The sequence below is a fragment of the Falco naumanni genome, chromosome 5 (genome assembly GCF_017639655.2).
Source record: "Falco naumanni isolate bFalNau1 chromosome 5, bFalNau1.pat, whole genome shotgun sequence".
Taxonomy (NCBI): Eukaryota; Metazoa; Chordata; class Aves; order Falconiformes; family Falconidae; genus Falco; species Falco naumanni.
In genome coordinates this window covers 2814894-2839351 of record NC_054058.1, presented here as the reverse complement: position 1 = coordinate 2839351, position 24458 = coordinate 2814894, and the positions used below count along the sequence as shown (strand labels likewise).

Sequence of the window (24458 nt, the reverse complement as noted above, 5' to 3'; positions counted from 1 at the left end):
ATTTTTTTACACTTAGCTTCTTGGGTGGGATTTGTAATGCAAGCTGATTTGCTGCCACTGCAGAAAAAAAGTGCTGCAACAACTTAAGCTGGATAGTTTAAAACTAGCTTGGTTTCTCTATGCTTAAATTACACCAGGGTAGATGTTACTCTAAAATAACAACGCCTTTTATTGATTCATTGACTGTTTACTAAAGAAATCTGTTTCCAGGAACACCTAGACTATACAATTATTAGCAATGCTTCTTTTCTAATCTGTACATGATGCAATAAACTCTCTTAAAATTACAGAAGCCCTGGTCATATTTGTCATTCTAGAATATTGAAAAGATCTCTGTTTATATCCAGATCCAGCCTTGAATTTGAGATTCTCTGTTCTTTTTTTTTAATGGTGACTTTCACAGGCTTTCCCCAAAGTAATTTTTAGTCCACCAGGATTCTGCCCATACTGTTATTTTCAGCTGCATTTCAACTAAAAATGTCCTTAAGTGCATTATGCCACAGTATCTGCTTTTATAGCTATTTGCTAAACAACTTCTCTGAAGGCAAGTAGAGCTGTTTAAGATATGTAACATCTATTTTTACACTGCTCTGTACATAAAGGTTCCATTTCCATAACGAGACTTTAAAATATGCAATAATAACATTAGCACGGTGTATAGTAATTTGATTTTTGGAACTGCTCAGAAAAAGTCTCAGAACAGCAAATACAGTTACCATGTTACATTATTTACATATATATTTTCATTTTAAAAGCATGTATCCGGGACTTATGAAAACATGTGACAAAGTATGATTAATAATTTGGCAAATGTTTTTCTGTTTCATGGTTATCAATCAATTGCAAATCAATTCACATTTTCCTCACACTGGTGCATTAAAAGCAGTTTAACAGACAATGGCTGCTACACTATAAGTAAATTACTCTTAGGGATAACAGCTGTATTTAATAGCACAAAGACCAAAAAACCTGAAAAATTACTTAAAGCTGATCACTTCTGCTTCCCCCCTATTGCTAAAACTGTACCAGATAGGCCCGATTTCCCCCAGTCTACCCCTGAGCTGTTCATTTGACTCATTACTTTATTTAGAGCTTTTTACGTAAAATTTTTTGGCAACTAAATAAAATAGTCTTGGGATTTAATCTGAGACTGTGGAAAGCGTATCAAGTGAAGGTTTCTAAACCAGAATTTTCTCAACTCTGAAACACCAAAATCACAGTTTCTAGCTGGTGGTAGGCCAAATGTTGTGGCTATAAATACAGCACAGTTAAAAAAGTTTGAAAAGTGAAATTTACTTGTAACAGCTAATGAAATAACTTTATAAATTTGCTCTACATATATGTATTTGTGTGAAAGCACATATATATCTGTGTGTATGTGTGCACGCACACACACATACCTGGAATTGTCATGACCCATAGAACTGCTAGAGAAGGCGGCATGGCTAGCACAATTACTTGAGGACTTAACAAGAGTACGGGGACTGGAGGGCCCTCTGGCCTGACAAACCGTCTTTTCCAATTTACTTCTTCCTCTCTGTTACTCTGGCTGTAGTCCCTTCTGTTATTTCTATGAGAAAGAAGCTGTCTCTTCAGAAGTCCATTTTGCAAAACATCTTTATGAAGTTCTGTTTTTACTTCAATAGGGAAGAAAAACATACTCTGAATTATTTAATTTTTCTGTCACCTGGACGCCTCTGATTGTCTGAGTAACTCAGGCTTTCCTCAGAAACAAATCCTTCGGCCTTTAGCAGTAGACACAAAGTTGCTATGTGCTGCAAAACTTTAGATCATACTCTGAGCAGTGTACTGCTTGTTTCTGATGCTTTGAAGAAAATAAACCGTGTTTGTCAGTAGACATAGGGTAACGTGGTATGTTGTTTTCACATAGCAAAATTTAAATATAGGCACACAGCCATGTGTTGAACAACCATGTTTTGCGACCTTAGTCGTAACAAATGAGAAGTCCAATTCTGTAATAGGAAAACACATCATGTACTTCGTATCACACATAGTCATGTTAGATAAGAGTGAAAAAAAAAAGGTGTCTTTTAAAAGTTAAACAAGTTCAGATGGCATAAACAGTCTATCTGTTGGAATTTTCAGTTTGCTACGGTTATGGTGGTGTACCAGGAATTCTGTTGTTTTATTTTGTGAAGTTTTTTAAATTTGAGTTTTGATATATCTTTCATAGTCCTGTTCAGATCAATCCTTTGTAACATTGGATGTCCAGTCATATATTAAAGCAGTGAAGAACATGAACCCATTCTTTTTTTGCATTTTGCAGTAAGTCATTTGGTTCTTGGAAACCACCCCACCCATTTGGTGCCCAGGCACATGTCAGCTTTAAGCAGGATCCAGTGCAATGATTTAGGATACTTTTCCTTCTGTCACTATAAACTCTGGGCATTATTCCAGTAAATCAGAAATAGAGCTCCTAATGTCAGTGTTGAGATTATCTCATTAAACAGTACATGAGCAGGAAGAGAGACTACAGATTGCAGAAAAACAAGGACCATTAATCACAGAGTCCCTGTCTACTGAAGCATAGCAAATAAGAACAGCTGGTCTCCAATAAGTCTACATGATTTTAATTGATGGAAGCTGTTAAGAAAAAAAGTGTGTATACATAGAAAAAGTAGACACATGTAAAAATGCAATTCTTTCTACTTGAAGTCAATTCCAGTATTTCAGTCTTACCCTGATGGTAGAGAGTAATTCAAAATATCTTGATTGACATTGATATGAAATAGGTTTTAATCTCATTGTATTAAGAATGTATGATAAACACAGATTTGTGTATGTTGCAGGAACCTGGGGATGAAATAATAGCATATCTTTAGTTTACTTTTCTAACAGCTATGTAAAGTCAAGCTGTTTAGCAAAAGACAAGTTTCAACCTTTCATCTTCGAGCTAAGTCCCAGGTTACTTTTTTTAGACTATGAGACTGGGAAGCAAAACCTGCATTTTTGACTTACAGCTTCAGTGCTAGGTGAAAAGATGAGAGAAACTACCCTTAGGTGTCGGGTTTTTTAGTGCATCTGCTACAAAATCAATGGAAGAAATACATAAAAAACGTCTTCTTTTGAGAACATCAGCTCCCTCTTCCGTCCTTTGTTTTTTGGCTTTCTTTTATTGATGAGAAACTCAGTGGCTCTTGTCCCAGTCTGTATTGCCCATCACCGTCGCTGTGCTTGGTATTATAGCTCCATTTTTACTTAACCTTCAAAGAAACTAATGGAGAACAAGTGCAGTACTGCAAGTAAGAAATAATGATTTCACAAGCCAGTAGACAGAAGAAAAATCTCGTACATTGTTGTTCCCCTAAAAATGAAAGCAAGAGTCTTTGCCAACCTTGTTTCATTAATTTGTTCACTTCACTGATTTTGTGGAACTTTTATTCTCATTTTTGTTGTCTAGTGACCTTGAGTTGGCATCAGAAACAAATTGGAAACCAATGATAAGTATGCTGATTTCTTCCAGCATCTTTTTTTTATTCAGGGATCCAAGTTTCCATCTAATTTCCTTGTCTTTTCCTTGTAATTTCTTGTGTCCAAGTCTGCACATTACACCTGTTGAATCCGCTGCATTACTGTTGTGTAATGCTAAAGATCTAGCCAGGGAGAGTATGCCACTGTCATTGTCAGTGGTCCAGCTCCCACATGTAAGACATCCTATGATTCTGTGACTTTTCTTAACTGAAATTAAAACTAAATCACACTTTTAAAAAACAGGTGGACCACAAGAATCACTCTCAAAGGTATGTTTCGTTCACCCACTGTCTGCTAGGATCTACTGGAGCTACTATAGATTTTTGAAACGAGCTTGTGGGATACATGGAGGATCTAGTTTGAATAGGAGAAGGTTTCATGTCATGATACAGTATCACCAAGACCCTGAAAGGAAAAACTGTCCAGATGTATTGAACTGCTAAATATTTAATTTGACTCTTAGTCATGCCAGTTAGTAATTTAAAGTATTTCCTGTACTCTTAGGTCAGCCCTAGAAGGTGTGCATACACTTCAAGTAAATGAAATGAAAAGTTTAAGTTAAACATTGGAAGTACTAATAATGGAGTTCATCCTGGATTTCTGCCTTCGTGGTATATCGCTCAAACAGCTCAAATGTGTTGCACGGGAACACATTATTACTGTGCACAGCCAGGGCTCACATCTGTCTGGGGAGCTGCACAGACGTCCGCTGCAAACACATGACGTGGACAGCAGATTTCATGGATTGCTGGTATTGTCCACATCTTGTACATGTCTTACAGAGCTGATGAGCTCCCAATTTATATGTAGTTCAGGGAGAACAGTAAATACCTCCAGAGGTCAGATAGCTCATAATTTACATCCTTTGCTTGATCTGATGGATGCAGCTCCTTTTCTTCATTGTCTGTAGGTTTAGCCTGTGCTTCTGTTTAGTTACTTCAAGTTCAGCTACAAATTACTTTGCTTGAATATCTGTCTAAATCTTCTTGTGTGCATTTCATGACTCAAAGCAATAAACTCAGCTGTAACATTTCCTTGTGAAGTGACAGAAATGCAATCGTACACTTTCTGAGAATACTGACGAGCCAGAAGCTCCCTTAGAAAGGCCAATCTGCTTTCAGCCGCTGGAGAAGGAGGGGCACTAGATGAGTCTGGGCTCCTTTGTATGTCAATGAGGACTTTTCATATTACTTTTGTTCAAAAATACCAAAAGATTAAGGGAGTAGTGAGGAGGGAAGAAAAGAGTTGGATGGAAATAATTTCTGCTTGCTGGTGGAGGGAGAAGGGACTGTATACAACGTCGTGAGGTACCCTCAGCAGCTGGGGTTTTCATTGCTGGGGAGAAGTACTGCAAAGTCAAGAAGCAGGGGAAGGGCTTATCTCACGGTTTTCCTCTGTTGTGAATATTCATTGAGGGCTACACAGGACACAGAATTCTCTCTAAAAATTGCTGCTTTGTGAGATGACCTGACAGAACATCAGCCAGTCCTTGGCTAGTACCAGGGAGGAGGGCCCGTCTACCAGGTGGCAGTGCCAAGAGAATGGCTTGTGATGACCAGCGGAGGTAAGTAGCATAAATGAGTAGGGAGTGCTGAAAGCACTGGAGGATGTTGGAGAAGATTCCTTGAGTCAGGAGGACAGCCGTAATCACGCTAATGAAAAAGCAGACTTCTGATATGCATGACCTTCTTAAGAAGGTGATCAGCTTTCTCAGCAGCTGAACTCATCCGTGCTGGGACAATGCACGGTGCGTTGGGTGTAGGTCACTGAGAGCTGAGGGAAGGTGGCTGCTCCAGGCCCATGGTTGGTGTGCCTTGCAGCTACGGGGCTTCCTCCTGGCACCTACGCATGTTCCCAAGGTAATGCCCCTTCATGTTTTGTCTTCCTTTTCTGTAAATTTGTTAGATTTCTGTCTTTTCTGAGAGCCTGTACAGTGTAGTTAATTTCAAGATTCTGAGAGGGAGTTCAAGCTGATGTTTGTTTTTTGTAGGAACTTAACGAAACTGAACCTTTCTGCTGGCCAATGCTGGGCGTAGGGGCTATACGTATTTTATGCTTGCCCGTATTTCAGTTCATCTTTATAAGAGGAAACTGCATAGTATAAATTTAGTTGCAGTTTTGTTGTCAAGGAATGAGCAATCATGTAATTAAATTGGAAAAAACTGTTCATCATTTTGACAAAAATGTGATTTATTATACCCCCTTCCACAGCTCTCCCCACTCTCCACCAGGAATAGTGTTCCAGGAAAATTTTTCATACTAAAAATAGAAAAACAAAAATTACAAAGCAGAGGCAGAAGGAAGTGTTCGCAAAATTATCATTTATATTTCTTAGAGCAATATGATTAGTGTAATTAGGATGATTTTAAGCCATCTGAGAGTTTTTACTGGTATTTCAGAGAATGGAGCAGTCTAAATTATTTTAACATTGTAGAATTCTGCTAATACGCAATGAATTTTTTCTGGTCAGAGTTGTTAAGACTGTAGAGTTCTGTGACTTTCTGAAAAATATGCCTTTTCAAGATTTACTACTCAGAATATATGCCTTTCTAAAATGAGGTTCTGTTTCTTGACAAGGCCTCTTGGAGTTACTCCGTTATCTCTCTTACATTGCTTACATAACTTTAGAAATGTTTTCAGGACTTTTGCTAAATAGTTTTTGCTTAATAAATTCTGATATATGTGTTTTATTTGGCATCTATTGGTATTTTTTAAATTACATTTTATATCCTGTTTTGTGCTTTGAATACATTGGAAAACTGCAATGTTCCAGACCATTTTGGCAGCATAGGAGCACCTTTTTTGGTACCAGTCCATGTTTCTCACTGTTTCTTATAATGATCAATGTGTTTCATATTGTGGTTTGCTCTAAGAATGTATAATATCCACATTTCTGGCTGACTTACTGTTAAGTGATCAATGTTGAGCAAATTCTCAGGTCTCTGAGTTCCATGTTATCTCAATCAGATTGACAATCTGATTAAATATTGGCAGAAACACCGCATACTGGCATAAATCAGTACAACCCCTACCTTTTCAAGAAGGAAAATAGCCTTTCTTTCTTTCTGGGTAATTGACTGTTTTTGTAAAGGCATCAAAGGACATCTTAATTTGCTTGTAGGATATATGACTAATAGAAGGATACCTTTCACCCACAATGAAAACTACAGTATGAGACGTCATTGTTTTCTCTTGAAGAAATCATTATGTAATTGCAGTACTTACTGAAACGGAAGATGTTCATTAAAAATCTGTGTCTTGCTTCAAAGCTCTCAAGCCTCAAAGTCAAGTTAATATTTTCTGTAAAAGTGAAATGTCAATAATACATAAAGCAGTTTGCATTTAATTTGCATAATATAAAAGAAAATTACTTCAGAGCAGTGCATGGTTTCCTGAGAATATGAAAATCGTATGGCTTTGTTCGGTGAAGCCTAACAATGTGTTGTATTAAAATGCCTCGCAATCCCTGTGCTCTAGTAGGTTTGTTACATATCGGGGTTGCCTTTAAGGGAATAGCATTTTCTTGTAAGCTTGCATATTGTAAAAGGTGGTATTTGATAATGTCTAATAACAGTTTGGGTAAACATCAGTGTGGAGTGCTTAAGAGAATTTATCAACCGGGGACCAGGAAGGTTTTTTGCGTGGGCTGGGACCTAACAGAGCATTCATATGCCTTGGAGTGCAAGAAAGAAAAGTAGCACTAGTACAGAAATGCAAGAAATAAAACTTTGGACTAAATATGAATCTCACCAGAAGTGTAGCAAATGGTACATCTGAAGAGAAGGCAAAAGAAATTGAGTTGTTTAGTTCAAGGAGAAGGATCAGGAAAGATGTGAAAACCAGCTTCACATTTGTGAAACTGGAAAGTGAAAAGGGCAAATTGTTCTTTGCATCTGTTATGAACAGAACAGTAAAGCTAACAGCTTTAACTCCAGCAAGGAGTACGTAGGTGGCATGCACCTGCATTTTTTTCTGTCTGTTATTTGTCGATCTGACTGCATCCACAATATAAGTACAAAGTTGCTGCTTGAAGGCAGTTTGATTTACGCATATTAAACTGTAAGTGCCATTCTCAAAGCAATTCTCTTTAAAAACTTGGTTCTCTTTCGACTAAAGGCACTGGAATTGTTGCCAAAATTAAGCAACTAATGGTAAAGTTTAGCCTTGTACAGAGGGAAAGAACAAAGCCTCTATCACACTAAAGTCTCACTTGACTCAACGGAACAAGTTTTCTGTGAAGGATAAGCTTTATTTTAGATTTATGATTCAGTAATAGTCTTCCCCGTAAATGAGGATGTGAAGTCTGCGTGTTTCATCTGTGGGATACATAAGGATGAAAAAAAATAAAAAATGTTGCTCACTTGAATGAATTCAACATTAAATGTTCTGACACATGGTTAGATACTTGGAAAAATGCAGAACAATTCAAATTCTGTGTAGAATCTGTTAGAATCTCAGCTCTTGTTGAGAATACCTTACAGGGAACAATTACAGAAAGTATGTGAAATCTGTTTAAATATTGAACAATTCTTTTAATTCAGAGGGTGGCAAATCTTGTACTCAGAGGACTTTACATGACTGAGAGGGCCAAATTACTGAAAGATAGCCAGCACCCCTCTCATTCCTTTATAATTAATTTGGAAATATTGCTGTACCATAAGAATGAAAAAACAAGTATGTATGTTCTTAAATACTGTTTATACATTTGTTGGGAAGGAAGCTGTTAAGGATTATAATTATTGCATAGCTGTTAAATAAAGTTTATATATAAAAGCTAGAAATAGCCTGCTTGTGGAACTGAATGATAAATATAGTAACATACAGCATACCAAGCAAAATACCTGCTTTTTTTCAAAACTCATGAGTCTATACTGTAAGATCAGATTTTCAGTCTCTGTAGGTAGCATGCATTTGATTATATTTTAGTAGCAAATGGTTTTTTTATCTCATATAGATTTTGTTTTGCTTGAATGTATATAATATCTATATAATAACTATAATATCAAAGAAACTTCAATGCACTTATTCATCATCTCTGAAAACTTCAATGTATTATCATGGGGAACTGGCATGACATCTTTCCAAGTTAATAAGCACTGGTTCATCACCCTGTAAAAATAATATGAGCGTAGGATTCAGTGTGTCTATGATATAATACTTACCGGCACTTGGTAATGCTCTTATCTAGTGCCCTGCTCTCCCTGATAACGTTCTCTTTATTGGCTTTCTTGTGTGAATGATGGTGTTACACTGCTCTTGTGCAAAACATTAATCCTGCTGACGTCCATTAACTTCTCTTTGTTGAACTGGAAAAATTGCTTATTCTAAGAAAGGAAATAAGAAAGCCTGCCTTGAGAGTTTGGATGCTATCATAGTGCAATTTACATAATCATGGAGATAACATGACTTAGTTCAGTGCTCAAGTGATACAGCTTTTTTCCTGCCCTTAATATAGGCAGGCAGGCAGGATGGCCCTGTTTTGTTTCAGGTGCTCTTTTATGATCTTTCTGGAGATGACCCCCAAAACCTGCGAATTCTTCAGAGTGCTGTGCATGCTAGGCAGTCTTGTCTCAAGTTATAAAATGGAAAGAACGATTATTTCATCTGCAAAAGTGTTAAAAAAAATTGTTGCTACGATATTCATTTACATTTTTGTTTTTCTTTTCCAGGATTACTTACTGCCATCTACCTTTCCAGAGTAAATGGCTTTATGTTGGAACAGAGAGGGGAAACACACACATTGTAAATATTGAGTCCTTTATTCTTTCTGGATATGTTATCATGTGGAACAAGGCAATAGAACTGTAAGTGCAGACTTTTTTGCTTTTGTGTCTGTGGTCATTTTCATAGCTGTCTTAAGATTCATTTTTAAGAACAATTTGGTTTTACAAATATTAACAAATCCTTTGAAAACCTTTTCTCTTAATGAATGTGCAGTATTAACTCTTTTGTTACAGGAAGTAGGAATTCAGATTTATGATAGAGACCATGTAATTATATTTTATATAAAAGGAAAATTTATTTGGCAATCTGTTTAATGATGAAGTTCCATGAAATGCAGGTAATCATTGATCTCATAAATTCAGATTTTGCTCTTTTTATGAGGGTGGCTTGATCACCGTCTCCTTCAAACACCCCACGAAGAGAATAATGGGATATATTGGCCCTAAGACTCTATGGAGAACTTTTCTTAGTGGAACTGTAAAATTATTTAGATGAGAAGGCCCTGGAGGTCTCTAGGCCAAGCCTCTTGCTCAACACAGGGCTAATTTCAAAATTAAAGCAGGCTTATCAAGACATGATGAAGTGATGGGAAAGGTAATGAGTGTCTGTTAAGTGTCAGTTCTCTGACAAGCTAAGACAGGTGCCTGTGTCATGGGTATGAAACGGATGGGGACTTACATAAAAATCTGACTGGGATAAATCTACGCTTGCTGCAACTAAAAGCCTCACTAGAAAGGAAAAATTCTTTCTTTGCTGTTTCCTCTGTGAAGTTCCAGCAAGGGGAACTGCCGTGGGCAAACTCACAGTATTTTGTGCTGTTTCTGAGACATCTGCTTCAGTTCATGAGAAACCTGTAACCTCTGGTAGTAAACTGATATTCCGCAAGCTCAGGAAATTCCCCAAGCTCAGTGAACCATGAGGACAGTATCTAAGAACAGGGCCACAGGCCTACACTAGTGGATAAAATTCTGTGTCCCAAGCAGAGATCACTTTGATAGCAACCTCTTTTCTCCAAAATTCTCCCCTTTCCCCTTTTTTCCCTCGCTGTTATTACTGACTTTCACTAATCACTGTGTCTCCCAGGTTGACAAAACATGCCTTGTTTTCTTTCCTCTCCTCTGCCCTCACTAAACTTCATAGGCACAGTTAAAAAATCTAATTTTATCTTCAGAGGAGATAAAAACAAAACAAGGATTGAAATGGTAATCAGGATTCAGCCTGCTGGTAAATCTTTGGTCTGTTTCTCAGTTTCGGAGTGTTTGTTTGATCTGCCTTTGTAAGACTTTGCTCAGCTCTGCTCAGTAGTCTTGGCTGAAAAATTACTGCTAGAAAATGTGGTTTAATGAAAACCAGAACAAATGTGTTCATTTTTATGAATTCTTCAAGTGGGAATTATCTTACTTGTTTTCTCTTTCTATCTTTGCTTTGGTGATGTTCACATATTAGAGGGGTTTTTGATTCCTGTATTTTAAAATGTGTATGTATATATACACTGTATTGAATAGATAACACCTTTGAGGTTTTGAGAACATATTTTCACTTTGTGTGCATTTGGAATTTTCTTTCCTCCAGGCATTAGGATGTTTCTATTCTGTATGGAAATAAATCTGAAAGTTTTTTTATGAAATGGAAGCCTTCCACAAAGTTTCACTTCCTCAATCTTTCAAAACACACTTGGATAAATCTTTTTCTTTAATGGCTACAACAGACCTTTTTCATGAGAACAGAATAGGGTGATGCCTCTTTTCAATGAAAAATATGTGGGAAATAAGGGCTGCTTACTAACAACCTTCAGTACTGAGTTGTTCGGATAGGCTAGGTGCTGTGCAAGAAGCTAGAACCTCTCTAGAACCTTTTGGCAAGCAAGCAGCCTCTCCTAGCTTTGTACATCTTCTTTGTATTGCTTATGCAGGAGCATATCTAGATTTTTCTGAAATTTTTCTTCCATAGGTTGTGATAGGTAATGACAACATGACACAGATAGGTCTTACCACTTCAAGTACTTGGAGATGCTGCATGGTTACCGTAACAGTTTCCTCTTCTGGAAAGCTAGTTTGCCCTGAACTGTTTCGGTGGCAGTTGAGCACAGGTATTCATTCATCACTGCTTCTAGTTCTACCAATTTTACAAGTATGACTTGATCCCCGTGAGCAGTGTGCTAGTCTGAGAAGGCTGTAACTTCCCTGTTCAATCTCATCATGTACATCTTGATATGAGATAGAGGAAGGTGTCCTTGCCTGTATTGCACAAGAGGACAGGGGCTGCTGTGTGTCTCCAGAGTAATTTCTCTGTATTAGAGTAAGAGGCTGGTGGGGATAACGGTGACGTTTGCCACAGCAGCTGCCTTTAACAGATGCTATAGCACTGCTGAAGTTGAGGCTAGGTGACTTTTCTCAGTAATTTGAACTCTTTCTGGTAACAAACCGTGATGTCTGTTCCAGTACTATTGCTTTTTTGCAGGAAAAACATAACTTAGATTAGATTTTAAAGGGAATGTTATAACTCTGAAGTGTACTTCATGAGAATGGGCTTATGAAATGGGCTTATGATAGTAGACTTTCCTATAGAACAGTACTGAGATGTGTTTTTGAAAGAACAATTTTATTTTGGGCCATGGGTATGTTCTTATATTTTTTAATCTTCACATTATTTTCACACAATCTTCACGTAATTTTCAACATTTTAGTATTATAGAATCATACAATAATTCATATTGGAAGGTCCCTCTGGAACTTTCTAGACCAGCTCCCTGTTTGCAGTAAGATCAGCTATGAAACCAGGTTGTTCAGGGCTTTATAAGTTCATAGGGCCTTTTTTTGTTAGGTACTTTCAAAGATGAAAGAAAATAGGAAAAAGTATTGTCATGATTTAATCCCATCCAGCACCTAAGTTTCATGCAGCTGCTCACTCACTTCCACCCACACCCCTCACCCTCCACAGAGTGGGGAGGAGACTTGAAAAAAGGTAAGGTTGAGATAAGAACCATTTAATAATTGAAATGAAGTAAAAAAACCAACAACAATAATAATAATGACAGTGAGAGAGAGAAATAAAACCCAAGGGAAAAAAAAACACCAAGTGATGCTCACCACCAGCTGACTGATGCCCAGCCAGTCCCTGAGCAGCGATTGGCACCTCCCAGCCAACCCCTCCAGTTTATATACTGAGCATGATGTCCTATGGTATGGAATATCCCTTTGGCTGGTTCAGCTCAGCTGTCCTGGCTCTGGTCCCTCCCAGCTTCTTCTGCCCCTGCTCACTGGCAAAGCATGGGAAACTGAAAAGTCCTTGATTCAGAGTAAGTGCTACTTAGCAACAACTAAAATATCACTGCGTTATCAACCTTATTCTCATACTAAATCCAAAACAGAGCACTTTACCAGCTACTGAGAAGAAAATCAACTCTATCCCAGCTGAAACCAGGACACGTATGTATGTAAAGCTTCAGAAACAGCTTCAGGTTTACCACAAATACGGCAGAGTTAATAGTGCTCATAACATTGTTTTTCATTCTGAGATAGAATATATCATTTCAGAGTGTGGGGTTAGTTTGAAGATACTACAGTTCTCTGTAAAGCTTGGAAAGAAAGGGTTTAGTTTCTGTGCAAGCATATTTGTGTCAAACTTACTGGGCAGGAAAGACCAGTAAAAGCAATTGCTCTGCCGTTATATTCAAGTCCTCTGTTTAGATGGAGGTTTTATAAATAGAACTTTAAGTGTGTCAGATTTGTGTGTCATCTGCACAAACAAGCCTGAAGGAGTTCTTCCCCCTTTGTGCAAAGATCATCTAGCTTCTAAAATTGCAGACTAAGTCTACCAACATAACAACTTTCTTTCAAAATCCCTTCTCATTCTTTTCACTGACTAGTACCTACTTGTAATGAAATTTCCATGCATTTTTGTAATGTGGATTGAACTCAGCTGTCAGTAAGATTTCTAGGCTTTACAGTGAAAACTGATAGGAGATCAAACTGGTTAATTTTTTTAAAAAACTGAAATGCTTTGAGTTGGGAATATTGAACTATATATTACTGTACCAAAGCCACTGTAAAGGCAGATTACAGCTCATTTTGTGAGAGTACAAAAACAAAAACAAAACCAAAAAAAAACCACAAAAAAAACCCCAAAAACCAGAAACCACCCCACCAGCTGAAATTCCAGTTCTCCTAGTTTTTCAGAACATTGTTGAAGAGAGCCTCTATATACATTGTTAACACTATGGCCAAGGTAACCTGAAGAGGTCAGAACAGAATACCTGTGTTGTCATTTCCCACTTTGGAAAACACCTACAGGTTGCATTCTGGACTTTCATCATGGGCTGAGTTTGTCCCTCTAAGGTCATGATGACATTGCTCAGTAAATAATATAATAAATGCTACTGCATCGGTGAAAAACATATGGAACATAGAAAACATATTCCAACAGTTCACTTTAGTCTGTTCATGGACGTAACAAGGATTCAACCTCATAAAGAGTTTCGTCACACTTCTTGAACATAACTGTCATCCTCAGAAAAAAAACCCCAAACATTGTCGGTCAATGAGGCCCATGAAATAACTGCAGGAATTTTTTTTCTAACAGTAATTCTGTTGCAGTGAAACACTGAGGTGAAGATACTTAGTATTTTGAAGAGTTGAAGGAGAGACAGGTTTGGATGTAAAATTTTTAGACTTTGCATATGACACAAGAAATCCTATCACCTTTTCCTGCATGGCTACTTTGACTTACAAAGTTGGCTTTTGGTTTGTTCTTTTTTAGCAGGGTTTTTGTTACCATTTGTGATTTTGGTGGCTACTTTTGTATCAAAATATACTGAAAGATCTGTAGAGCACTATATTTTGCAGTGATGCTGAGTTTCTCATTCTGACCAGTTCAGAAGCATCTAGTAGAGATACATGTCAAAAAGATGGTTGCAATACCTATTCTATCGTAGGGACTGTTGTCTTCTCATACAGGAGAGATCATCCAGCTTGCTTAAACAGTATCTAATATTAATGAGAAATAAAGGTCTGAATAGACCAATAATGCAAAGGAAACACAATTTTTTTCACTTGAGATTAATTTCAGTGCTGAGGCACGACTGATTCTAGAAGTTATAGGAAAAAATCCTTTAGCTTCAGTGGACCTGGCCTTTTCCAGAGCTGAGAAAGAGCATTAGAATACATGGAGTTTTAGAAACATTTTATCTAGCAGTTCATGTCTCAGCTGTTTCTATCATCTCATGCCACATCTCAGACCACACTGGCACATCTTTTCAGCTAAGAATAAAGAATAACTCAAAACTTACTAATTTGTCATTTCCTTATCATGTAGCAGAGCTAGTCCTTTGCCAGAGATGTTTGGGGCTCCTGATACTGTTTGGTTTTCTACTCTCTAATAAGCAAACAGGTTCTCTCTTTTCCTTCAAAATGTTTGGAAACAGGTCCAGAAGAGAAAAACAGTCAATAAGCCCTGCATGTCTCCATTTACTCCAGCTACAATGGGAATAATTGTCTCAGCTTGCAGGATCATACATTTTGGAAGGTCATCTAGAGTTGGGAAAAGAAGATCTTGATATGTGAGTCCACTGAACTCCAGAAATGAGAAATCTGCATTGAAAGCCCCCTTCACAAACATGCATTTTCCATTGTTTAAACACCCTACTAACTAATGAATGAATAACCGAAACGTCAAAACTTATGGAATTTAGAGTATCAAAGAATTGGGCAAATTGGAAATCGGTTATGGAACCGTAACTTGGTCTGCACTTTCCTTGCCCATCCTCATTTTCTAGATGTGTCTCAGAGCCAGTAGTTCCACAGCAGTGAAGGAAAGCAGCACACAGGAAGAGAAGTAGCAGTCTAGGAGCAACTGCTGCCACCTCTGTGCATGGATACAAATGGAAATAATTCCTAGTATAAAGAAAGTGCAAGTTGCAAAGCATCCTTCTAGACATTTTAGAAATCGTGTCTAAGACTCAGAGTTGCATATTGAGGTTGAACTGATTCTTACTTGCTCAGTTCCCAGGTTTGATCCACAGTATGTGAATGATGTATCTAACTCATTCTTTTTATTTTTTTCTCTGTGACTCTACCAATGAAAAGAAAGTCTTAAAATCTCTGGTGCGCTGCACCTTTGTGGAAAGCAGAACTGCGGCAGATGTCTGGCTACTGGCACAACAGAATTATCTGCTTGTGCGTGTGCTTTTCTCAGCACTGTCACATACAGTCAACTCCAGCTCTGTAACAACAACTAATATAGATGTTTTCCCTTTTTTCCCCCCTCACCTAACTCCTACCACTTTCTACCACCAGATCTTCATTCTTCTCCAAAATCATTACAATGCTTCTGCAGTTGTGCAGACTTTTTTTTTTTTAAAAGGAAAATGGATTTCTCTTGATTTGATTCTATTTTGTCATGCATTACTTTTATCTATTTTAAAGATTGTCTTGGTATTTAAGTTCTTACAACAGTATGCAAGACAATCCATTTCTTAGACTGCATAAAACTTCCCAGAATGATGGAGGCATATATCATCTCTGTATTTCCCACATTTTCCTGGGTTCATATTATAATATTGCTGAACCTTGAGCTTTCTAATTTTAGAACAAAATAACTAAATACTTGTAGGATTCCATCCTTACAAGTCTTTTGAAGACTCCTGTTTTACAGTGAATGGTTTCTTCATTTCAGTCCTGTTCTTCTGAGTAAGAGCCAAGTCTTAATGGCATATCAGATCCCTCATCTCCCCAAATGCATATGCACCAAACAAATTAATACCTGCAGCTGTCAGGAATAACTTCTGATGAACTGCAAAACAGCTCAAGTATCACTAGATTCTTAACAAACTTCTAGTTCTGTACAGCTGTCATGGGAACCTTTTGTTCCATTTTCCAATTCTGCAGTCTGTTTTTGTGGCTTAAAGGTCAGTGAAGGCTACAAAACATTGCAGTCCTTTGTATCATTAGCTTGTACTTTTTTCTTGCTCAATTGAAGGTAGCTTTTGCTTCAGGAATATTTTACTGCAAATCATTGCTGATATTTTTTGGATTTGGCCTTCATATATTTTTCTTTCTGCTGTGTATGGACTTGGCTTTGTCTTTTATCCTTTTCATGTCTTTTCAGAGCTTTTATTTTCTCAGTCATCCTCAGCTGTACCCCAGCTAGTACTTGGGAATGAAGAATTCTCTGCTCAACTATTTCACTTACGCCTTATTTTCACCTACTGATTCGTCTTTATTTTCTCCTTTCTCAAGGAATAGCTAGTTTTCACCCAGTCTTCTAAAGCCAGCTTGAAGAAATGCCTACACACAGGTATCTGGCATCAACAGTAGTGTGTTTTATTCACAATAGCTTCAACTGTGGTTGGTTTCCCAGCACCTCTTCGTCGTTTCTAGGAGCTGCTGGATCTCTGCTTTTGCTTTAATGTTATTCAGCGGTGTTCTTTCTTTGTAGGCTGTTCCACAATGACAGCATACAACTTTCCAGTCTCCTTGACAACCCTGCTGTAATAGCAATGAAGGGAAACAAAACATTTTATATATACTAAAGTTACAAAATATTTTTGTGTGTCGACATTTCCACATGCAGTATAATTTACTGTATGAAAGTAGTAATTGCTGTATCTGTAGCTCTGAGAGGTTCATGAGTTCTGTAAACTAGTATTATTGATATAATACAGTTAACTAAATAATTGCTTCATTCAGTCCTACTTGTAGTGCAGTCATGATGTCTGCCCTTAGTAGAAATTGACTGTAGAGCCTAATGCCAGGCACTCCTTTTAAAAACAACGCTTCTGTAGGGCTCCAAGAGACATTGCTTTTATTCTGTTTATACATACTTTCCTCGAGGAGACAAGAAGATGCAAGAAGTAAGGTGCTGATCTGCCTTTTGTAGACTATTCCTGGTTTTAGTGTGGTGCAAAGGACTGGTTCCTTTGGGTTCCTAGCCACAGTCCTGCACTAGGCAAGAGATAACATCATTCAGGAAAAGCAAGCAAGATGTGTTGCAGAGTGGTTTTACTATGTCTCTCCTTCTGTATCCAGCCATAGAACAGGTTCAGAGCAACAAGCAAAAGACCAAGTAGACTGTAGAAAGTTACAACCCTTTCACACACGATTTTCTTCCCTGCTCCATCTGAAGTGGTGTTATTTCAGGTCAGTCTATCCTCCCCAGAATGTCTCCCCCAAGATGGAACCATGCATGTCCCCTCTGAAACCAAACAAAAAGCTTTGTGCTCCACCTTCTGAACATTCCTTGTTATTTAGCCCAAGGAGGGAACAACTTTACTTGATATGTATGAAAACCCAACATGTTTTTTGGAGCCCCAGAAAGGCAGTGCAGGAGGACTGCCAGGGAGTAGGTTTTACAATTCCAAAATCTTCAGGAATATCTGTTGTCATCACCTCATAAACTCTGAGTGTGATGTTATCTGCAGTGGCACACCCGAAACAAGTTTTCGGATGTACAACTATTTTAAAAAGATCCTTTCTCATTTCCTGACAGAGTTAGGGTTATGATTGCCAAACTTAATAGACTCTGTTTCCTGGCAGCTGTTAAACAATCAGGGTCTTTGTGGTGGGTGAACCCTGGCTAGTAGCGAGATCCCCACCCAGCTGCTCTCTCACTCCGCCTCCTCAACAGGACAGGGAAAGAAAATAAGATGGAAAAGTTCATGGATCCAGATAAAGACAGGGAGATCACTTACCAGTTACTGTCAACAGGCAAACCAGACTTGACTTGGAGAAAATGTAATTTATTGCCAGTTAAAATAGAGTAGACTGGTAAGAAACAAAGAAAAAAACTAAAACACCTTTCCTCCAAACCCTGTTTTTCCTAGGCTCAACTTCGCTCCTTCATTCCCAACTCCTCTACCTCCATCCCGCTACTGAGCAGCGCAGGAGGATGGGGAATGGGGGTTGTGGTCGGTCCATTACAGCTCCTCTCTGCTGCTCCTTCCTCCTCACACTTTTCCCCTGCTCCAGCACGGGTCAGTTCTTCAGGATAACCCTGCTCCACTGTGGGCTTTCCACAGGCTGTGATTCCTTCAGGAAACACCCACCTGCTCCAGTGTGGCATCTCCCATGGGCTGCAGGGGAAATACCTGTCTGAAGGGATCCTCTCCACAGGCTGCGGGGAAATTTCTGCTGTGGTGCTTGGAACACCTCCTCCCCTCTTCCTTCGCTGACCTTGCTGCTCGCAGGGCTGTTCCTCACTTTTTTCCTCACTGCTTGTGCAGCATTTTTTGCCCTTCCTTAAGTTTGTTTTCCCTGTGTCACCACCGTCTTGGCTGAGGGGCTCAGCTGTGCCCTGTGGTGGGGCTGTTGGAGCTAGGTGGAGCTGGCTGTATGCAGAACCTTGACACCTACATCCAATGTCCGACACCAAAGAGCTAACAGGAATGGAACCAGGGGCTGGTGGGTGTACACGTGAAAGCAGAACAATGGTTTGTTAAGTCTTTTGGTGGTGTCATACCTGACAGACTGAAATAATAAAACTGGAAGGAAATGGAAGAATCCTGGCCAAGTCAGATATCGTACAAAACAACTAAACTATTAAAGTCCTGAGGAGTATTATAATATAAACATTGAGAGAATACTTACATCAAATACAGAGGAAAGAGAAAGAGGAGAAGTAATATCTCATGCATTTAGTGCACAGACTGCTGTGTTTGATACCAACTTTGCTGATAATGTATATGAAGCTTTTACTCAACAAAACTAAAGAAATAGCTAGGAACCTAATAAGAAAAAGAGAATACTCCTAAAAGAAACTAACAGTGCCTAATATCCTGAAAAGCAAAAAGAAATTTTATTACAGTGTAATAAATCTCAGGATCCTCCAGCTATCATTTACAATAGATTCAAGAGAGAAATGGTGAAGATTCGAAAATTTATCGTATTAGTGAAGGTTACCCATTTTAGTTGAGGTCTTAGCATGGAAATCTGATGCTACACCCCTGCAAAAATGTAAGATAGAAATAAGACTTATAGTAAAAGACAGTTTTATATAATTTACAGAGGAACAACTAGTTTGTGTGACAACGAAAGTATAATTAGCCTAAAGTTAGATGTAATGCAGAGTGACTACAGCTCATGTTAAGACTTCGCTTCTATCCAAAGACAAATGGATACATTTCTTTGGTAAGCAATGACACATGTATCTTAAAAAGAAAACAGTGGTTGCACAGATTTATCAAAATTGTTCTTGACTTTTAAAATCGGTAGGCACAAAGAACAGCCCAGAGGGATCAAATTTTAGCTTAGACAGTATGCTCTTTCCCTTTCTTGCTCCATTTGCCCTAGTTTTGCCAGTATTGCTGGTCCGGTACCAGTATGGCCAAGCAACCCAGCCTGCATACTGGCTGGTTCAGTGGGCTGGGAAGCACCAAAGCAGTGTGCCACCTCAGCCTGCGTGTGCTCCTTACACCATTTTGTCTGTTGCCAGCTTAGTCATGCCTGACGTTCGCTTGGCTCTGCTCCTGATTCTGTCATCAGTGGTTCTTATCTGCCTAAAAAGCAAAATTTCTTATGCTGCCTTTTCTCTTCACGGTTTTTCCTCTTATCCTTCCTCCTTTGCCGGTCATGGCATAGGCAGCACGTACCCCAAACAGAGCTAGTTATTTCCGTCACCATATTCTGACCAGTTCAGATAGGTGAACCTATATCAGAAACAAAGTTCAAAGCAGCCTAGAATGTTCTGAGATGGCATATTCGTTCCCCGAGGACAGATGTGATAAACATGTGGGTCTGAGCACTACTTGCAGATATCCTCATCTCACCCCTTAGTTCCCCATCGCTGCCTACCTACCCTTCCTGCTCCAAGCTCTGGTGTTGTGGGAATTTTTATTTATTTATTTATTTTTATTCCAGAACAGGTTACTCAGAAGCTCAGCCGGAGGGGTCCCTTCTGGGGAGCTGGCTTGGGTAGGAATGACAGTCAGATCTCCCGCTAACTGCCTCTCTGCACAAAATTACTGTGTGCCGTGACTCAAGCCAAATGGGCGCTTGCTGACACCATTAAAGGCAGCCTGTATAGAGCATTGCTGTAGAAACTGGCTGGCCACTGCTTTCCTGCTGATCTCGCTTCTGTGCTGGGGTATTTTGCAAAATGCTCTTGCAGAAGCCTTGCTCACCAAGACCTCCTGTAGAAAAGTAACATGCTGCAGGTATCTGTGGAAACATAATCTGCCAAAGCTGAAGATGTGGATGGGGGATCATCCCATGGAAGAGGTTCCATGGGGAAGGGGTTTGCTGCCACTAGCTTAGTGCATGCAGCTAGCAGTAATGTTAAAATATATGTGAAGGTGTAGTCTTGGGAGGTTGTCTGGCCTTCAGATGACTTGAAGTTTTCTATCTCTTTGACCTGGAATAAACTTAGTCTGGAAGGTCTAAGGATGTCTGGAGTAATTTTTCATGGGCTTTAGCTCAGAGGTAAATAGCAGACAAGGTCTTTCCCACTCTGCTTTGGCCTAGCTTCATGTATGACCAAATAGCCAAAATATATAAAACATTCTACATGCAAAAACCAGAGGCCAGAGGAGAGCGTGCATGCTTTCAAGAGCATTGGAGCAAGCATATTGTTTTAGGAAGCAGGAGTCTATGAGGATATGGATTGCTCCACAGTATTTCAATGTTTCGGTTGCCTGGGAATTTTTGCATACCACGCTCAGTCTTGGTTTGTAGACTGACCTGGTAGAGCAGAGGCTGGTTTTGCTATAGTGTATTTGAGCCAAAGAAAGAGGAGTGCTGTTGATTTAGGAAAATCCTGTGAGCAGTACGGTTGGAGAGCCTTGTTTTGCTTTTTTACTCTAATTCTCTTGCAGATTGTTTTAAAACTTGGAGCTTAGGTAGTTTTAGGTATGGCTTCCAGATAAATTCTTAGATTTATGGGCCCTGCCAATCTCTGACATACTTTTTTTTCCTGGTGACCTTTAGTAGACCAAGACCAGCCATCGAAGTCTATAGCTGAAGCTGAACTCCAAGGGGCACATGTGCTCTGACCCCAAAACCTACATGGAAGAATGGTCTTGTTTTGTGCAGACATTCAAATAGCCTGAAGCTTTGTGGACTTCTCCTTGTTTTCTTGTTCTATATGACTGCCAGGGCCTAAAGGTCTGGTCAGAAGAGATGACAGTTGAAAAATCTTCATCTTTCCATTCAGTTTCCAATGGTTTGCATTTGCTGTCAGGTGCTGGATGTCAATGACTTAAGCAGCAGTCCCTGTACCAAGTTGCATACCATGTTGCTGGTATGTTACAAAAAAGGAGGGGACAGCTAGAACAGTAAGCCATCTCCATAGAGGCTTACGAAGGCACATGGGTTGGGTCTTATGGCTGAGGAGCCATTGCGGGTGTGACTATATTGGTTGGTCTGAAGATGTCGCAGGGCTTTACAGAATGGACAAAGGCCAGGTGCTCGGCTTCTGAAACCCCACTGCAGGGATGCCAAGAAGCTACTTGATGGAGCAGTGCAGGTGAGATTACTGAAGACCTGTCATTAATGAGATTGGAACTTAATGAGTCTTGTTACCAGTATTTCAAATGACTCCAGTGAAGACTTTGCAAGTCCTTGGCACATTAGCCTTGAAATTGAGCAAGCAAGGAGGGCAGGCACAAAGAGAGTGGAGAATAGAAAAGGCAAAAAAGCCTTAGAAATGAGGATTGAGGTGAGAATCACTGCAATAGAAGAAGGAATAGTGAGAATGTTTTAGAAAACAACAAAAGAAAGAATTCATTAACAAAGGAGAATCTTTGCCTGTAACAGCAAAAAGGAAGTAGAGAAGAACGTGAAAATATATTGATAACTTTCAGATAGTTATCTTCCCCTGCTGGGCTTTTTAGGATGACTTCTAAAGCACTGAAGGTATGTGTTAACACACCTAGAAATTAAGGTAAGCATCTAGGTCTTCATACAGAAGATATTTACAGATTTGAATTTATTTTTATCTTGCAGATCCACAAAGACTCACCCTGGGCCAGTTGTACATTTAAGTGACAGCCCAAGAGACGAGGGAAAAGTGAGTACAACTAATGGTATAAAACACTGCAACGTTGCATAGCCATTATAGCTCTTTCCTTTTGCTTACTCACTAATTTTATCATCTGCTTTATTTCTGTATTTGCAAGGTAATTTTTACTATTTACATTTTTAAGAAAAAAATTCCCTTTATACAATTTTAATGAGCAAAAAATCTGTGATACAGACAACATACTGCACTTTGAAACCTATAGCCAACCAGAATTGTTCCTGATTAAATAAACTTAACTTTGCTTAAGTAAGAATTGACTAAAAACTCATATCATTACTTCAGTACTTGGATAAACATGCTATTGTGAAAACATTATAGTAAGTTTTCATAAGATAGTAAGTCTTTTCTTACACAAAAATAATGGTAGTAGCTTGCAAGGTTGGAACTTGTTGTTTGTGAACAGAATTGAGAACAGCAAAGAGCTGTCAACAAGTGGAAGCAAAACATACAGAGTGTTGGGGTTGTGACTGAAACCATCAGCAGGCAAAATTGGAGTTGGCTTTATTTGTATGGTAGCTTTTCCAAAATGAAATTTGGTTGCCAGAATACCAGTTTTATTAGAGTTTTTTTTATTATTACTGAATTTTAGAGCATTTTGCCTGTGTGGAAGGGGCCATTAACTATCTCATCATTTTTGATCACTTTTGCCAGTTGCATTTTAGCGTGTATTTGTAAAAGGACTGCATCTTACAAAAGTTGTATCTATTTGACATTGTGGCTGATGTAACAGCTGATGGTTATTGGAAACTAGCAGCAATTTAAATTTCTGATACCGATGTGGGGGACATTAAGCTGAAATTATTATGGCTACTTAGAAAAAGCACTGATGACTACATCTGAATTTCATTTGCGTTATCCATCCCTGGACTCATCCATATTGCAAAGTGAACTGTGCAAATCATGCACTTGCCAGCTAGCCCTCCAGCAAGTTACACTGGATCTCTCAGCCTTTTTGGAAGAATCGCAATAGATCGAGCCATTTAGAATACAGCAAATAAAGTCATTAAATGCTACGAAGCGTAGTGTTTTAGCCTCAAACAAGAAGCCATCCAGAAATGCTATATAACTATCTACGGCAAAATACCTGATAAAAATAAAGGTTTATTGATAAGGCATAACTCTTGTTCACGGGCCACAGCAGAAGCTGCTGCTGACCTACCTAAAGCACATGGTGTAGGGAAAAAGGATATAATACTAAAAGAAAAAATGGTCTGTAAGTGAACATCTCTTACAGGAATTTCATGCACCATGTCCAAACAGAAACCTAAGATATTTTGACTTCAGCAGAAAGAATGAAGATTAAAAGGTCCCAGGAAAGGGAATTAAGAGGAGAACTTGCTTGGAGATAGTTACTTGTTGCTCAGAGGGCACATTGGAGACATCTGGGCACTGCTGAAGTACTAGCATACTAAAAACAACAGCAACAGCAAAATCAGATGGATCCCTCTGAAAAACAAACACTGCAAATTTATGGGGAGAAAGAGTAGAAAATGTAAGCCATACTGAAACCATCCCAGTGTAGCTGTTTATATCATTGATAGATGAGAGTGGTGTAAAGAACAAATCGGTGCTAACAAAATGCTTGCAGATTTGCAGAATGTGGAATTCATAGTGTTTGATGTTTTCAGGAAGGTATTGGTAGAAGTACAGAATTTAAGAAGATCCAAGCAGTAAATCAAAAGACATAGCTCTAAATCAAAAAATTTAGAAGAAAATTTAGAGAAATATAGCTCTAAAATACATAGCTCTAAATCAAAAAATGTAGAGAAAAAAAATGAACTAAATTTTTCAACTAAGCCTCATTAAACTTTGGTTGAAAGAATGGAGGATAAAACAATCTTCAGAATGGGAAAAAAATAAAGCAAGCCAACCAATTTCTGGGACATTTGCTGTTCAGCACACTCATGAACAACCTAGAAAAGAGAGTGAGCAGTGATGTGATCAAGTTTGCTGGACTTTAGGAGGCTGCAAAACAGAGAAGTAAAACAGCAGGTTAAATATTGCGATAAGTAAGTGTTTGATGTAAATGATAGTAAGTGATATACGTGTGGGAAAACATTTCTGACTTTAAATATAAAGCAATGGGTCTGAGCTGATTACTGTTTGGTATGAAGAGCTTTGAGGGATGATTGATTGATAGTTCAATGAAAATGTCAGCTCAATGCTCAGCAGTGACCAATAAAGAATATCAAAATTAGTCATTATCTGGAGAAGAACAGAGAATAAAACGGGGC

At 38.6% G+C, this 24458-nt stretch overlaps 1 protein-coding gene across 4 annotated transcripts in view; it reads left to right on the top strand.

Moving 5' to 3' along the window:
• Positions 1–24458, top strand: part of STXBP5L (syntaxin binding protein 5 like) — a 209063-nt gene that overhangs the window by 89018 nt on the left and 95587 nt on the right. For all 4 annotated transcript variants that reach the window (XM_040597097.1, XM_040597095.1, XM_040597094.1 and 1 more), the window contains exons 5-6: positions 9162–9296; positions 22149–22212. In XM_040597097.1, coding sequence (XP_040453031.1) covers positions 9162–9296; positions 22149–22212 — 199 coding nt within the window. The remainder of the gene's footprint in view (positions 1–9161; positions 9297–22148; positions 22213–24458) is intronic.